At 41.5% G+C, this 16,873-nt stretch overlaps 1 protein-coding gene and 1 non-coding gene across 5 annotated transcripts in view; both read right to left on the bottom strand.

Annotated features, from left to right (window-relative positions):
* The window catches only part of LOC129853499 (angiopoietin-related protein 2-like), a 36,075-nt gene extending 24,100 nt beyond the window's left edge, over positions 1-11,975 (bottom strand). For 3 of the 4 annotated variants that reach the window (XR_008759133.1, XR_008759134.1, XM_055919610.1), the window contains exons 1-2: positions 11,340-11,975; positions 2,772-3,697 (exon numbers count right to left, since the gene is read on the bottom strand). Coding sequence is in view for 2 of the 4 variants with exons in the window: in XM_055919610.1 (XP_055775585.1) it covers positions 2,772-3,666 (895 nt within the window). In the remaining 2 variants the exon portion in view is untranslated. The remainder of the gene's footprint in view (positions 1-2,771; positions 3,698-11,339) is intronic. The other variant, XM_055919609.1, reaches the window with a different exon arrangement.
* On the bottom strand, positions 1,145-1,198 carry LOC129854642 (U7 small nuclear RNA). The gene has a single exon (XR_008759350.1). It is a non-coding gene; the product is annotated as a U7 small nuclear RNA (small nuclear RNA).
* Positions 11,976-16,873: the final 4,898 nt, after the last annotated feature.

Raw genomic sequence — 16,873 nt, 5'->3', positions numbered from 1 at the left:
ATTCCTTACTCTTGCTCTCTTTCTTTCTTTCTTTCTCTCTCTACCACTCCACCTCTCTCTCTCCCTTCCTTTCTGCATTGTATAGGACTCCGTTTTTGTGTGAGGAGTTTGTATAACCTTTGAGGGGTGAGTTGCAGTCGGCCCTGACAGGAAATTGCTTGCCTCCCTTCAAACACAGTCAGAAAAGCACACTGTGGAACACAAACATTTTTAAGGAAAGAGCTGTACAGCATAAGCCAGTGTTTCCTACTAAATTCAAATTACATGGTATCTAGTGGATGTATCTGTTAACAAGAAAATACTTATCAAATAATTTTCATTTGGCGAATTCCTTATGGAAGCCTCACCGAGTCTCATACATCCTCTGGACAATCCGTGGCAGAGTGCTGCTAGTCTGTGGCGGGGATTCCCTCATAACTGAAACGCTATATTTACCATGCTACCATTGTCAGGGATAGATTGACCATGAAATGCAGTGTAAGCTGGCTTCGCCCCCTCAGCAGTCGGCTTGTAGCCCATGGTGAGTTGAGACCACACAAACCCTGTCTCTAAACTTCCCTTCATCTGGTGTCTGTCCGCTGAGACACATCTGCTTTTCGCTCAGTCCATTTGAAAAAATACTATAGTATACTATGGTATAAATACTATATTATTCACTGTAGGGTTTTTGCGGACTTTAATGTAACTGTTGTGTTTTGCGGCCATTACTGTAGTATACTGTAGTATTTAGAATTGACTAACACTGTTGTAAAAAAAACTGTAGTATAAACTAGTAGTTACTGTACTGTTTTTGGTAACTGTAGTATATACTATAGTAATTACTGTAGTTCTTTTGCTGACTAGTATACTGTAGTATTTACTGTAGTGTTTTTGTGGACTGTCGTATTTACTGTAGTGTTTTTGCGTACTGTAGTATACTTTAGTATTTACTGTAGTGTTTTTGTGGACTGTCGTATTTACTGTAGTGTTTTTGCGTACTGTAGTATACTTTAGTATTTACTGTAGTGTTTTTGTGGACTGTCGTATTTACTGTAGTGTTTTTGCGTACTACTAGTATACTTTAGTATTTACTGTCGTGTTTTATAGCGGACATTACTGTTGTGTTTACTGTTGTGTTTTTGTTGAATTATCTTTGACATAGAAGTGGGGTCTTTCTCCTTGATCAAACCTACTGGACAAATACTAAAAGAGCACATTTTCCATAACATGTACAGTAGGTAGGTAGGTAGGTAGGTAGGTAGGTGGGTAGGTGGGTAGGTGGGTAGGTGGGTGGGTGGGTGGGTAGGTAGGTAGGTAGGTAGGTAGGCAGGCAGGCAGGTAGGTAGGACTGGGGTCTGAACGGATAGTTCAGAGCGTCTGCTCTTTTCTGTAACCTATAGGGAACACAATATATGGTCTATAGTTGGCATGTAGGTTTCTCACTTATCGGTGGCACAAATTGGGATATGGAGGAGGGGAATAGGCAGGGTATATGCAAATGACCTGCTATAGTATTACTGTAGTTGAAACATTTTTTTTTTTTTTTCGAACTGTAGTGTTTTTGCGGACATTACTGTTGTATTTACAACAGTGTTTTTTTGCGGATAATACTTTAGTATTTACTATAGTATTCTACAGTATACTTCAATAATCTATAGTAAGTACTACAGATGATCGAGGGATACTACAGTGTGTAGTATAGTATTCTACAGCAGTGGTTCCCAGACTTTTTCACTCGGGCCCCCCTTCCACCATTGGTGAACGTCAGTAAGTTGAAAGCCTGACTGACTTCCTTAAAAAAAAAGACAATTGGGGGGGAAGGGGAACTCCACGCCCCCCTTGCTGATCTCACCTATAGTTTGGGAACCACTGTTCTATAGTATATGACAGTTTACTACAGAATTCTATAGTAAGTACTGTAGTATGTTATAGTTAACTGTAGTGTTTTTTTAATGTCGGAATATTCATATCCAACAGCAATAGTCACTCGCACAGACATCCGAGCTAATATTTCACTGTTAACAGTTAAATATGAGGAAAAAGGAATACAACTTTAAGGACAATGATATACTGTAGGTATTAGTCATGTTTTGTTGAAGACCAGTCAGATTGTTTTACTTCTCTTATCAGATAAAGACCAAGTTAACTCGCCAGACACACACACAGCTAGAGTACACGACAGACAGCCTTATCCAGTTGTGATCCCTGTTGTATTTAGTCAACTATACAGTTAACTAAATCTATCAATTAATCATCCACTTACTTAAGCTTCATTAAGTGTACCAAATCAGGGAGGATAGGTTCAGACAGCTCCACTTTCACTGGCCTCAAAACCAGAGGGCTCTAGTCCAACCATCCATGAGCACACACAAATATGTGTGTTAAGATTCTTGTGTGGATTGTAATCAGCTGACTGTAGTATCAAGCCCATTAGATGATATGCATCTCAAAGGGTTTTAGACAACAACAGCTCTGTTCTCCCTTCGAGGCCTTTTCTCAGGGAATGTGTGGAACTTATTATTCCCATAGACAATAGTGAGAAGATTGGATAAAGAATGGAGAGCTGCTGTTGGCTTATGATTAAGAAATACCAAACTGCTCTCACACACAACCCTCTGTTTCAGACTGGCGTAGACATTAGTCTGATGAGTGTTCGTAGAACATGCCAGCTTCTCTTTTTCCGCTTGACCCCTCATATAAATTTAACTTCAGACCAGATCTGTATCAAGGAATATTCATTTCAGTTGGTAACATAAAACAGTCAGGCTGCTCAATGAAACAGAGAGACTCACCAGAGGGTTTGGTAGTGATAGAGGGGCTGCCTGTGCCGCTGGGCATGGTAGGAATGACAGGCAGTACAGACTTCTGGTCACTCTGAATCTCGTTGGTGATCTGGTTGGTGAGGCGTGGGTAGGTGGGAGGTTGGTAGGGCTTGTTGATGGGTGGTGATGGTGCAGGTGTGGCTGGGGGCTGTGGCCTTGGCTGGGGGACGGGAACAGGGCGAGGGGGGCTGACGGGCCGACCCTGGCACTGCTCCTCCAGCTGGGCGATGAGGACTGACTGGTTGTTGGCCAGAGAGGCCAGGTGCTGGTACTTGTGCTCCAGGTCCTTGTAGCGGTTAGTGAGCTGCTGCATCTCCGAGGTCTGGTTGAGGATGCGGTTCTCCATCTGGGACAGCTCCAGGGCGTTGTCCCTCTTCCTGATGATCTCGTGTAGCAGCTGCATGTAGAGCTGGGTCACCCTGGAGTTCATGTTCCTGCTCTCCTTCCTCAGCAGCTTCACCTCGTTTACGATGCCTCCGTCCACCTCCACTAGCTGCTGCAGCGTCTCGATCTGCCTCTTCTGCTTCTGCAGCTCCTCGTTCAGCAGCTCCAGCTCCTGCTTGTTGACGCGGTTCTCCAGCGCTGCATCCGGCTCCTTGCGGTTCACACAGATGGCCCCTGTCACCTTCTGCTGGGGAACGATAAAGGTGTAGGAACATTGATCAGGCTGCTGAGGTTCGGCGGGGGCTCGCCTGCTCCTCTGCCCAGCATACAGGAACTCTCTCTCCAGGCCATCCTCACTGCTCTCCCTTTCCTTGCTCCTGGCCTGGGGGTTGTTCTCCTGAGGGTTCCCCTGACCCTGGGACTGCTGGGCTCCAGAGACAAGACCATACACTAGGAACAGCAGCACCACAGGGAGCTCCATCAGTCTGGGAAGGGCTCTCACTCACACACACCTTAGGAGGCATAGGGATTTAGAACAACAGGAATGGATGGGGAAAGAGAAAGGGAGGTCATTGGTTTGGCACAAATAATGAATTGTTTTAAAAATACTGTGGCATCCCACCCTGTGGTCAGCTATCTCATTCAAATGATCTCTAATCGCACAGTATAGGCCTACCGTTTTGATAAATGGATGAATGTGTTATAAAACCTAAACAAACTCATTTGTATAATTCAAACGAAAGGTTCACCCATTTTTTATTTTATGTTGTTTTTGTGCATCTCTGAGTGATCTATTGATTCCTTGAGTCATGTCATGTTTTCATGTTTTTGAGCTAGCGCCCAATAGACTCCCATTCACTCCTTGAAGGAGAGCACTCTTTTTCCCAGGTTACACCTCACGGCCCATTGACGTAGCATGGGCAACGTTTCCCATCTCCTCAAAAGTATATCTGCCGTTGTAGACTCCTAAATTAATTGTGCAGTTTGTTTAAGCGATTTTACAGGTAACTAGCTATGTTACATGCTGATATTGTCTTTGGTATTATTGTGTGTTTAGCTTCGTTTGCTAGCTAGCCAGCCAGCCTATGAACAAGGCATTGCATTTTGCATTTTGTAGTCGACTTGAGCTGCAACAGATTTCCACAATGATTTTCCATGTTGCTACCTACCTTATTATAACGCCAAAATGATACTTCTGTTCACAAAAAATATTGTTCTTACATATTACTGTTATTTAATACTGTAAATTAAAGGAATTAGTGGTTTTTCCTTTAAACTCATACTCATATTCACTTCTTGGGGTTAGCATGTCTCAAGTGAAAGGGTATTATTTTGTCAGGTGTTGTCACTTGGTAATGGTGTGTTTTCCATGGGTCCTGTCTGTACAGGCTGAAAGAAACAAGACACTGATTCCGACACAAGCTCTGGCACCACATATGCTATGCTTGTGATATCATTGAATGTTATCAAACAGTGGAAATCTCAACTCCGAGACAGATTTGATTTCACCAAGATGCCAAGCTGGCGTGCCATCATGTTTCTAAACAGGCACCAGGCTGGTGGTGTTGGCTATGGTTGTGAGAGCATGGCTGGCTCTGGGCATTAAGAAACCTTTTTCGTGGCCTGCCTGTTTAGTCCATTAAGGCCCCTGCTGGAGCCCCACAGGGCTGGGATCTACTCTTACACTGACAGGACATTAATGTGAGCCTTCACAGCTCCACTGATTGAGACCAGAGGCCGCCTCTCCCTTAGAATGGCCTTCTCCCAGTCTCTATTACCTGTGAGGGCCAGGCAGGCACACCTACCCTGGAAGCCCCTATTCATTCCAGAGCCCAGCCCAGCATCTAGGGCACCTCTGGGGGTCCTTAGGGCTAAATAAATATTGGCCACCATAAAAGGAAGCATTTCCTGCTTAGGATGCTGTGACTTTGTATTATATAACATAAACTGTAACTGTGTTGCATAATAAAAGTAGAGGAATAACCTTAAAATGTATGTTTAAGTATGAAAAACATAGCCAGGCACATGCAATTTGATCTGGATTGTGCTTCTACTTAAATGTAAAGTCATCTGCGATACAGTAGCTTGGGTTTGTGAACTGTTATTCAGTGGACTGGAATTAGATGTGTTAAATGGAAGCTGTTGGAGTGTCAATAGTCTAACCCTTTCCACCTCTGCTAAGGCAAGTGTTGTTTCTTTTAGCTAATAAGGTACTGATCTCTCTAGTTGCTAAGTTTTTTTGAATGATGTCAGGGAGTTGTGTTTAGCTAGCTGTCCTGACTCTGGCTCTCTTGGGTGACTGCCACTGTTAGGAGGAGTGTTTTCACATCTCTATCCCCTATCTGCTCCTCAGTGCTGTGCAGGCCTGGGCATCACTTCTTATGGAACGTTTGACACGCATAGCAGCTGATGCTGTTATTGCGCCTGTTTTAATATATTGATCAGATTGTATCAGACCTGAACTGTTTACCAAGAGCAAGATACTGGGGTGCATTCACAAGTTAAAGTACACATCATTGTGCATATATCATTTCCTATATGTATTTGGAATATTGGAATTTCATTCTAAATTTAACCTGAAAAGAATGTAGAACTCTTGAACCTTCTCAAAGTGCTCTGGATCATTACATTGCTCTGTTTATCAGTGTTGAGAGAATGTTGTGTAATATCAATCTTCCCTGACACAGTGTGTCTCTGCAGAGAGGTTACATTTAAGTAGTGTGATTAATGCACAACAACTACATTTTAAGATACAACCCTTAGCTTTTCGCAGGAGTGCATGAAAAAGAGGCACTTTAACTGTTTGTTCCATATTTCAAAGTGAAGGCATTTGTATTAGAAAAATAGCCGGGCAGCAGTTGAATGGGCTGTGGTGTTATTGGAAGCGGAGGGGATGCCCCAGAGTGCAGAGGAGAATGTGATAACAAAGACCTGTACCCCTGGGGCTGCTTAATTGAAAGCTGCTGCATATTGTTTTACAGAGGAGCCTGTGCAACACCTCCCCAGAGTCAGGAAAGCCTTTCTAATCTCAAAGTGGGAGGCTTGGTGCAGGGCAGGCTCATGGCTGCCTAGTTCTGTTGAGTCTGTTCAGTATAAGTGTAACTATATTAACTGTTCAGTAGTTACTGCTAGAGGTCTGACCCAAAGGAGAACCACGTGCATGATGTTCAGACTGCCTTCAGATTGAGAGGGGAGAACACTTGTTTTTGCCTTGCTATTCTGGGCATGGGGCCAGCACATTAGGTTAAAGAGATGGCGAGCAAAACTGTCCAAGAACAAGGCCTTTGGAGATCTCTGGCTGGTATGAGTGAAATTATAGTTGAAGATATGAAAGAGATAAAGGCATGGAATGGGAGAGACAGCCAGATACTAACTCACTTAACCTTTTGTGCTGCTGCCATGTTTTGTTGCTACCATGTTGTTGTCATGTGGTGTTGCTACCATGCTGTGTTGTCATGTGTTGCTGCCATGCTATGCTGTGGTCTTAGGTCTCTCTTTATGTTGTGTTGTGGTGTCTCTCTTGTTATGATGTGTGTTTTGTCCTATATATTCATTTTTTATCCCAGAACTCGTCCCCGCAGGAGACCTTTTGCCTTTTGGTAGGCCATCATTATAAATAAAATGTGTTCTTAACTGACTTGCCTAGTTAAATAAAGGCCAAAAAAGATATACAATACCAGTCAAAGGTTTGGACACACCTACACATTCCAGGGCTTTTCTGACTTTTTTACTATTTTCTACATTGTAGAATAATATAGTAAAGACATCAAAACTATGAAATAACACATATGGAATCATGTAGTAACCAAAAAAGTGTTAAACAAATCAAAATATATTTTTGATTCTTCAAAGTAGCCACCCTTTGCCTTGATAACAGCTTTGCACACTCTTGACACTCTCTCAACCAGCTTCGTGAGGTAGTCACCTGGAATGCATTTCAATCAACAGGTCTGCCTTGTTAAAAGTTTGTTAGTGGAATTTCTTTCCTTCTTAATGCATTTGAGCCAAACAGTTGTGTTGTGATAAGGTAGGGGTGGTATACAGTAGATAGCCCTATTTGGTAAAAGACCAAGTCCATATTATGGCAAGAACAACTCAAGTAAGCAAGGAGAAAAGACAGTCCGTCATTACTTTAACTTAAGGTCAGTCAATGAGGAACATTTCAAGAATTTTGAACGTTTCTTCAAGTGCAGTCACAAAAACCATCAAATGATATGATGAATCTGGCTCTCATGAGGACCACCACAGGAAAGGAAGACCCAGAGTTACCTGTGCTGCAGGGGATAAGTTCATTAGAGTTACCAGCCTAAGAAATTGCTGCCCAAAAATTGCAGCTCAAGTATAAGACACATCTCTACATCAACTGTTCAGAGGAGACTATGTGAATCAGGCCTTCATAGTCGAATTGTTGCAAGGAAACCACTACCAAAGAACACCAATAATAAGAAGAGATTTGCTTGGGCCTAGAAACACGAGCAACGGACATTAGACCTGGAGAAATCTGTGCTTTGGTCTGATGAGTGTGTCTTTGTGATGAGTGTGTCTTTGTGAGACGCAGAGTAGGTGAACGGATGATCTCCACATGTGTGCTTCCCACTGTGAAGCATGGAGGAGGAGGTGTGATGGTGTGGGGATGCTTTGCTGGTGACACTGTGTGTGATTTATTTAGAATTCAAGGCACACTTAACTAGCATGGCTACCACAGCATTCTGTAGCGATTCACCATCCCATCTGGTTTGCGCTTAGCGGGTCTATCATTTGTTTTTCAACAGGACAATGACCCAACACACCTCCAGGCTGTGTAAGGGCTATTTGACTAAGAAGGAGAGTGATGGAGTACTGCATCAGATGACCTGGCTTCCACAATAACCCGACCTCAACCCAATTGAGATGGTTTGGGATGAGTTGGACCGCAGAGTGAAGGAAAAGCAGCCAACAAGTGCACAGAATATATGGGAACTCCTTCAAGACTGTTGAAAAAGCATTCCTCATGAAGCTGGTTGAGAGAATGCCTAGAGTGTGCAAAGCTGTCAACAAGGCAATTTTGAAGAATCTAAAATCAATTTTGATTTAACACTTTTTGGGTTACTACATGATTCCATGTGTGTTATTTCATATTTGTGATGTCTTCACTATTATTCTACAATGTAGAAAATAGTAAAAATAAAGAAACCCTTGAATGAGTAGATGTGTCCAAACCTTTGACTAGTACTGTATATACTGTATAATAATATATATATATATATATTGTTTTTTTTCTTATTATTATTTTTTTCTATAAGCCTAGCCTACATTTTTGTCTCCTATTAATTGTGAAACATGTCTTTAACACATTTAAAGCTATATATATTGTTACTGAATGCCCATATGTTATTCCCACAAAGCGTCTGCCCACGAGTAAAAGCTCAGAAGAAGCCGTGGTTAAGTTTTGGTTTGAGTCTTAGGCTTTTAGTGTGAAACTCTCCTCTGGATGCAGTATATGGGTCCCTTTCATGGAATGAATCCATTCCCACAAAGCCCTGTTGTGTGACGTCATCAAAGTAGATGCTGATTGACAAAGGGACAATAGTAAAGGTTGGATCTAGCTACATTATCTAAACATACATAGAAGTCCTTATTAAGGTTCTGAATGAAAGAGACAGTGATGGCCTTCACTAATATAAGACCACGTTGTGGGATGTACAACAGGGGAAAAATGAATTCCTCAGTTGGACACAGAGGACAACAACACATGATAATGATCTGGTCTAATGGAACAGTCACTGTCTCCCTTATGTTAATGGCCTGGGATTGATGTGGTTTCCCTCTCTGGAACATCAGCTCTGTGTCTGGGAGAAGCTATGCACCGGCCACTCCATGTCACTCCATGCCGCAGAAAAGCCCCATAGTACTACGCGGTCAGCCAGGAGTCTCCAATTAGTCTGCCAGCCAGGCTTCCCACCACCTCAAAGCTGGAGGAAAATGCCTGAGCTGGCAGTGGGGGAGTGTGTGTGTTCAGATAACACACCATGCCAGACTCAGGCTCCCAGGGCTCCCAGGGCTCCCAGGGACCAGAGTTAGTCCCATTTTCCCCAAGACAGTTAATCTATTATTAAAACCCCTCCGTTACCTAGCACCCGAGGCAACAACAGCAGGCCCCATGCCCTCTTCTCCACCGTAGTTATACAAAGACAGCTGACTAACTGGCCTTGTAATTGTTGTGACATAAAAAGAGGACGGTGTTACTATAGACAAATAACTACAGTAGCTTTATGGATGACAGTGCACTTGAGGTAAACAGTGTTCCTTATTAGGACTGTCTAATTAGGGCTGTTTTGCTCATTAGAATGTCTGTCAAATTCACAGCTTGGTAATGACTTTATCAAATCATCTCTCTCTTTTTCTCCGTATCTAATAGTGTGTGACAGGCAGTGCTTTGTGTGGGTCAGTGTGGCTGTGAGCAGCAGCGTGCTCCAGTGTTTTTGTTCATGCGCAGCCCATAATAATTAGTAGGTGAGCAGAGCGGCCCGGCGGGTCTGGCTGATGTCTCTCGCCCCAGCCCCTCTCATTTCAGAGTGAGTGGCATTCCTCACATTCTTAGCCACTCTTTAGAGTGAGCTGCCACAGACAGACAGACAGACACACTGGTAGTTGTGAAGAGAGAGAACGACAGAGAGACCCCTCCTCTCTGCTCCAGCTCTGCTGTACCTACAAGTCAGTTCTGCCTTCTGCTCTACCACACCACAGCTAGTCATACATATACCAGCTGCTCTGTTATCTCAACTACCACAAACTAATAGAAGTGCACATAATTCTTCACAGTTTATTACTAGTCATAACATATCATTTCAACACCTCCCAATCTACAGCAATGAAGCACTGTGCAGAATGAGGCATATGCTCAAATTAGGACCAATTGACAGTGCTGGTTGTAAACATTCAGTATGTCTTGGATCAGAATTAAGTTAACTTTGAAATGGTCATCTGAGTAATTCATTATCTAAGGTGACACCATTCTTTCCTTAAGCATGTAATCCTGGTTAGCCCATAACATGACACTGTAGACATAATTAACCTCAGCCCAGTCTCAGCCCCAACCTCCGCTACCTGCTCAGTCTGCCGCTGATGGAAAGCAGCCATTGTTATGGCTTTCCACGGCAGAGAATAGTTCTGATGATAGTTTACCACATTTAATAAGGTTTCTTTATTTTACTCTTTCAGGATTGTGTGTTGTGGTGTGTTTTGGACATGCTGTCAGGCAGGGGGTTTCAGGAATCGTTTTGATACGTTCCTAATTGGACCATCTAAGCACTCTTATCCACAGCCCTGGCAGCAGAGACAAAGCAGAGATTCAACAGAACAGCCCTTTTCGTCCGTGTTCACTTCAGCATGGAGGTATATCATGAGGCAGCAGAAAGTTGTACTTTGTGCAGAATTGTATTTAAAAAAGACACTGTATATATTCATAAGCTTTATCCATTCATGTACAAATGACAGCAAACTCATTTAGACTAAAATGTATCTGAAATTTGGGAATTTGTGAATCTGTTATTTTTTCTGAATAATCAAACAACCTCAAATAAGCAACTTCTACTGGTGTGAACCACATCACAAAATGAGCACTGCTTACAATCATGAATGCCCAAGAGATGCTCCTAGTAAAAAGACCAGGCTCCTAATATTGACACTTTTCACTGGCAGCCTATCTTTGTTGTTCGAGTATGTCTTTGGAATGATGACAAGCTGAGTGTTTACCAGTGGTTAACAAGCAATTGCTCTGGAAAGCTCACTACTTCATTATCTCTGATTTGTGTCAATCCCTCTCTGCTGTGTCTATATCAGAGCCAGCTGCCTTGTTAAACAACTTAAAGGAATCAGACAGGGGAATTGCCCCGGGCAACAAACCTCTCCTTGTATCTCCATTTGGATTACCACTGAAGGGCTAAACTTCAAACTGATCAGCAGGCATCTCTGGCTAACTCAACACAGAGTTGCCAAAGCATTTCTGTCACTGTGCAGCTCAGCAATCAATGTCTACAAATGTACTAGATTATCAACAGATAAGACTAGCAACACTTAAAGAACTATGAGCAAGCCATGCTAGATGTTTGCATGTACACATTCAATAAAGACAGTGAAAGATACAGGGAAAGTCAAAGGCCACTGAATTCTTACCAGATAATTGTAGACTGTAGCTTGTTATCCCTTCAGTTCCCTTGCCCTCCCGGCAACACTGATTGACGTGTCCCCTTGAAGAAAGTCATCACCAGTCTGTGTAAAAGCTGCTTGGGGCTGTCCCTCTCTCTCTGGATCACTTGCTCTTTGGCACCTGAGTAAACTCATTCAATAGTTGACTGTGGTTTGAATCATGTTATTACAACCAGGAGCTGCACTTGCTGGGAATAAGTCCTTTGTACTGTAGGCCCTGAGCAAGGATTTAAAAAAAATACCTCAAAAGATTTTAGACACTTACCAATTAAAAGAGAATACATCCAAATGTGTTAGATGTAATGAGTAGTTTCCTCAGAGGCAGTGATAGAGCAGCAGGCAGTGAGAGGCCAGCAGCATCTGGTCAGTGTGCTCTCTGTAGCCCGGTAGGAGAAGACTATCACTTTCTATGTGCTGAGTCCATCACTTCTGCTGACGACTCTGAGACAATCTTTTTCTGCTGCCCCCCCTTAACTCCCCCTTTCTTTCTCTCCTTTCTCTCTCCCTCCCCTCAGTCTCTCACTCTCCTTCTCTCTCTTTTGCGCTCTCTCTCTCTCTCTTCCTCTCTCAGTGCATTTACATGATGAAAAATGCTCTGACACAACGTTTCAGTAAGATGACAAATTTAGCACAGGCCCTCCCCTTTTCTCCTTTCTCCTCCCCTTGGCACAAAGACACCCACAAGCATGAGATACAAGCTCTGGCTACACACACCTCCCCTCTCTCATTCCCACACACATACACACTTCACTCCAGTTTCCCATCCCCCTCTTGGTCCACCACCACTATTTCTGGCATTGGCTGTTGGTTGTAACAGCAAGGAGTGGTGATATCACAGTAATCAGAGCCTAATTGGGCATGTATGTGAGCCGCTGTAGGAGGAAGGAAGCAGCTTATAGAGATATGGAGAAAATATACCCAAGCATTAGTCCAATGGCAGTTTTGGTTTGAGCTAATAGTAGTTAAGCTTTGGATTGGATGAGAGAAAGTTGTTCCTAGACCAGAGCTAATGGGCAGGCTCTCTCGGTTGTGAAACAGGCTGCTCTACAGAGGGCACCAGATTGGGCTGGAGGGGGTGATGAGGATGATTTAAACTGTTTATTTATGTATTATCGCCTCATCCTTCTCTACCCAGTGTTGTTTTTGTTATTGTTGGGGTTCTTTGCATTATTGAGTTTGTGTGTTTGTTTTGTTCTTGTTGTTTGAAGAAGATGCCTGGAATTTGTTAGAGTGATTGGGAACATGTTGCTCAATATGGACAGAGCCAAGGCGTGTTCATGATGTGTCAGTGTGTAGACAAGCTTGCCAAAGCTGAGAAAAGCAGTCATGCAGAGAATTGGCTGTGACAGTCTTCAACTGGCTATAGTCAAAGAGGTTTTGTTGTTCTCTCATTTTGCATAAGGACTGAATTGTTTATTTCTCAAGGTAATAGTCTTGTTACTAGGTTTCCGGATTCCACTTTAATTGTTTATTTACATGACGTGTTTATTTAGAATACTGTCTGAACCAGGGTGATTAGCAACCTAATATGATAATCATATGTAGGCATTTAAATGAACCTTACCCTTATAAAAAAACAAGCTTCTGGCAAACAGTTGTGGCAAACTTTTGGCAAATTTGCGGCAAGCTCATGTTTTCACATGCAAATTAGTTTGTGGCAAACAATTCACCCTTCACTAAACCCCGACCCACTTGGTTACTGTTGCAACATTTTCCCGGGAAGCCCAATTCCCCATTCAACCACTTGCGAAATACCCTCATAATGATCTCAAATTTGAATACACAATCAAATTAAACAAATCAGGAAACTCTTGGATTTGTTGTGGTGGACTGTCATTACAATTGCTTCACGGCAACCGTGTCAAGTTATATTTGTAAGTGTAGCTGAATGGCTCTGAATTGCTCTGAATTCAGTGTCAGCATACAGTCAAACCTATAACAACATTTGAAGCAAATTAGTGCTCTCAAATTATATTCTGATGTCAACAGCAGATGGGAGTTGTATTCATTACACTACTAACTTAGCTAGCTAGCATACATTTTGAGAAAACAAGTTATATTAAGTAGCTAGCTAGCTAGCATTAGCAATGTTTGGTGGTCAATTAGACTGAGAGCTAATAAGCTGACCTAGCAAACAGTGTTGAAATGTCTTATTTTAAAAAACAAATCACATATGACTTTAAATGAATTTGCTACTCACAGAGGAAACTAAACTAAACATACTAAATGTACTAAAAATACTAAACAACATGTATTACGTATATTAAAAAATGTATCCAATATAACTTTCTTATCTATCTCACAATGAAAACAACATTATGCTGAGTGCTATAATATTAACCTTGAAATCATCAGCATGTGAATAAAGAAAGAAGCAGACTGAATATTTCCTCTTTAAAGTGTTTATTTAATCTTTTTGTATTTCATCTTTTTACGTAGCCACAACATTTACATGAGAAAATGTGAACGCTATGGGGATGTTAACCTTAGGATGTTTAAAGAGACAACGTCAGAATGTACATTAGCTAAGTGATAACTGAGCAATGAGCTTCAACCAATGGAATTTTTAAAGAGTATGAACAAAATGAAAAAAAATAAAAATAATAATAATTTTGAGCGAACTTTGGAGATGGCAGCCCTCTAGAAGTCCTTAGGCCAAAGCTTGTTGAATACATGCACTAAAACAATCAAAAACAACATTAAGATAGACCTACTAAAAACAATTACTGAAAACATTTAATATTTTGGCATCTTAAAATGTTGACTCAGCTAATGGGCAGGTTTGGCATTAGTTTGGCATTAGAAAAGCGGGGTTATCTGTTACAAAGTTGCCTTGATGTTGCTATGCTTCTCACTGATACTGCCATTCTATATAATTTTCAGCAAGGAAACAATCTGCCTTGTATAAATGCTATATTAACAAATGATGTAGCTAGCATAAACTGGGACACATACTGTGTTTATAACCAAGTGGGAAGGTGGTAATTTCAACTTGTGAAGTAGTAAAAATGAGTTGGATGCATTAATGTGCTTAGAACTCGTTGAGAAACACTGATTGTCTAATGACAAATAATAAACTAAAAACACAACTATAATGCTTGCAAACAAATGATGGTGTTCAAAAACCATATTAAAGATTGCTTTTTAGAAATAATGTTTTGTCTTCCTATTTAATTGCCGGAAATGCTGTTATTGAAGTCAGCATGTGGGAGAAGTCAGAGCTGGATGATAGACGAGCTTCCCACTACTAATTACCAGTTGCGTTCAAGTGGATTTTTCCCAGTTTTATTCGGTAAATACCACCTTCCCACTTGGTTATGAACATGTGTTCACCAGAAACAACTTCTAGTAAACTGATTGCCACTGGCAATACATTGACAAAGGTTTTGCCACAGATTTAAATAGAATGTAGAGATTGTTTGCCTTGATGAGTGATTATGCCTCCATTAGCGGCAATAAACATAATTGTTGCCAAAGTTTTCCCGCAAATTCATCACTAGTGGCAAACATTTGCAGACTTCTGGCAACATTTTGTGGCACTCTATTTGGTTTGCAGCAAATTTGCCACAAACGTACAGGAAATTTGCAGCAACAAATACAATTTTGTAAGGGTACTAGATGGTTAAATATAAATATGGTTACTTGTTTTCCAATAGTGAGTATGTAATAATAACAAAATATTAGCAGTTGCCGTCATTCTTGCTCAGACTGTTGGTTTGTGATACTTGATCAAAGCTGACTGAAGAAAAATATTGGTAGGCTGAAACATCAGGCTACAACATGTTACCGTATTATAAATGCTACACTCTTATGTAAGCATGTTATTTCTCTGCTTTTATTGTAGCTTGGTGTAAAATAAAATCATTAAGTGAAACTGTGGGTTTTTACAATGTACAGGATGTCTGGCGTTTCCCTTGAGCTACATCCATTCTAATGTGATTCAGATGTTGCCTTTCACTGCTACAGGTATAAACATGAGACCTATAGGCTATTTAGCCTCCCGTCCATCAGGCCAGCCCTAACCTCTTGTCGACCAAATAGTCAAATATAAGATTTACGTTTATAACCCTCCATTGTTTAAACACATAAAACATTGTTATGAGTCAGAGGGAATGTGATACTTACAACACTGAAATGCCAGGCTTTAACTTAACTGCAACCTGAAATATAGATTGAAATAGCTAAAACATAATGTTTATTGCCATAGCTGACCACATTTCTCTATTTAGAGTAGGCATTTTGCTTTCACATCATGACACCAACTCTTATAACACTGTTATAAGAGTTGGTGTTATTAATTGGTTGGTGCTATTAATTTAGCAGCCTGCCTTTATTGAGATTCTACTGATTTGCTACTTAACTGTTAAAATGCAGTAGGCCTATATCAATGAGCGTTTATGAATGAAAGACAGTTTGCATTTATGCATTTCTAATCAGAAACACGTTTGTATTATTTGCAAATGAAACCTTGAGTTCTCATTTCTATACAGAAATGGGCTCTCGAGTGGTGCAGCGGTCTAAGGCACTGCATCTCAGTGCTAGAGGCGTCACTACAGACACCCTGGTTCGAATCCAGGCTGTATCACAACCAGTCGTGATTGGGAGTCCCATAGGGCGGCACACAATTGGCCCAGTGTTGTCTGGGTTTGGCCGGAGTAGGCCGTCATTGTAAATAAGAATTTGTTCTTAACTGACTTGCCTAGTTAAATAAAGAAAAAAAGAAAAAAGACTGCATTGAGTATAACGCTCAGTTGGGCATCAGTCCTAAAACAAACGTTCAAAACAATATTGTGTAGTTAAATAAAGGTTAAATATGAAGAAAAAAATACCTTAGTTTGGAAAAGGTGAAGAGAGTGCTCTGGTGTTCTTCTTGGCATTAGCTTTACTGAGCTGAGCAATTCCTGGAAAAGTGTTGACTTTATAAAAGTAAATGCATATGGTGGATTCAAAGGTATTGAAAATAAACCCACTGAATGGCAATACCTCGAAGCCATTAAGATAAAGTAGCAGTAAGGTATTGGGTGGAGCTTGCAACTAGCGATTACTTTGAGAGGGTTTCTTCTCACTCACTTGAAGACTGCATGAGATCCATCTACCCAATGAATCGTCTTTATAGCTCCAAGAGCCATCCTTCACTGAGCCAGAGCAGGTGTTTTTACTGGACTGACTGTGTGTTCATCATTATTGATCACTTCCATGAATGTCACTTCCATGAATGACCCTTCTCTGTCCGCCAAATGTGAATGGGCTATACTCTGCCTTTTCTCAGGGTACTACGTTGATATCCCTTTGGTGGAGTGGGGGCTGTGCTTTGGTAAAAGTGGGTGGGTTTATATCCTGCCTGGTTGACCCTATCCGGAGGTCATTTTGGATCGGCTACAGTGTCCCCCCCCCCCCCCCCCCCAGTATCTACAGTGCATTTGGAAAGTATTCAGACCCCTTGCCTTTTTCAAAAAGAAATTACGTTACAGACGTATTCCTCATCAATCTACACACGATAC

The sequence above is a fragment of the Salvelinus fontinalis genome, chromosome 4 (assembly GCF_029448725.1).
Source record: "Salvelinus fontinalis isolate EN_2023a chromosome 4, ASM2944872v1, whole genome shotgun sequence".
In the NCBI taxonomy this organism is placed as follows: Eukaryota; Metazoa; Chordata; class Actinopteri; order Salmoniformes; family Salmonidae; genus Salvelinus; species Salvelinus fontinalis.
This window is presented reverse-complemented; position numbering and strand designations above follow the sequence as displayed.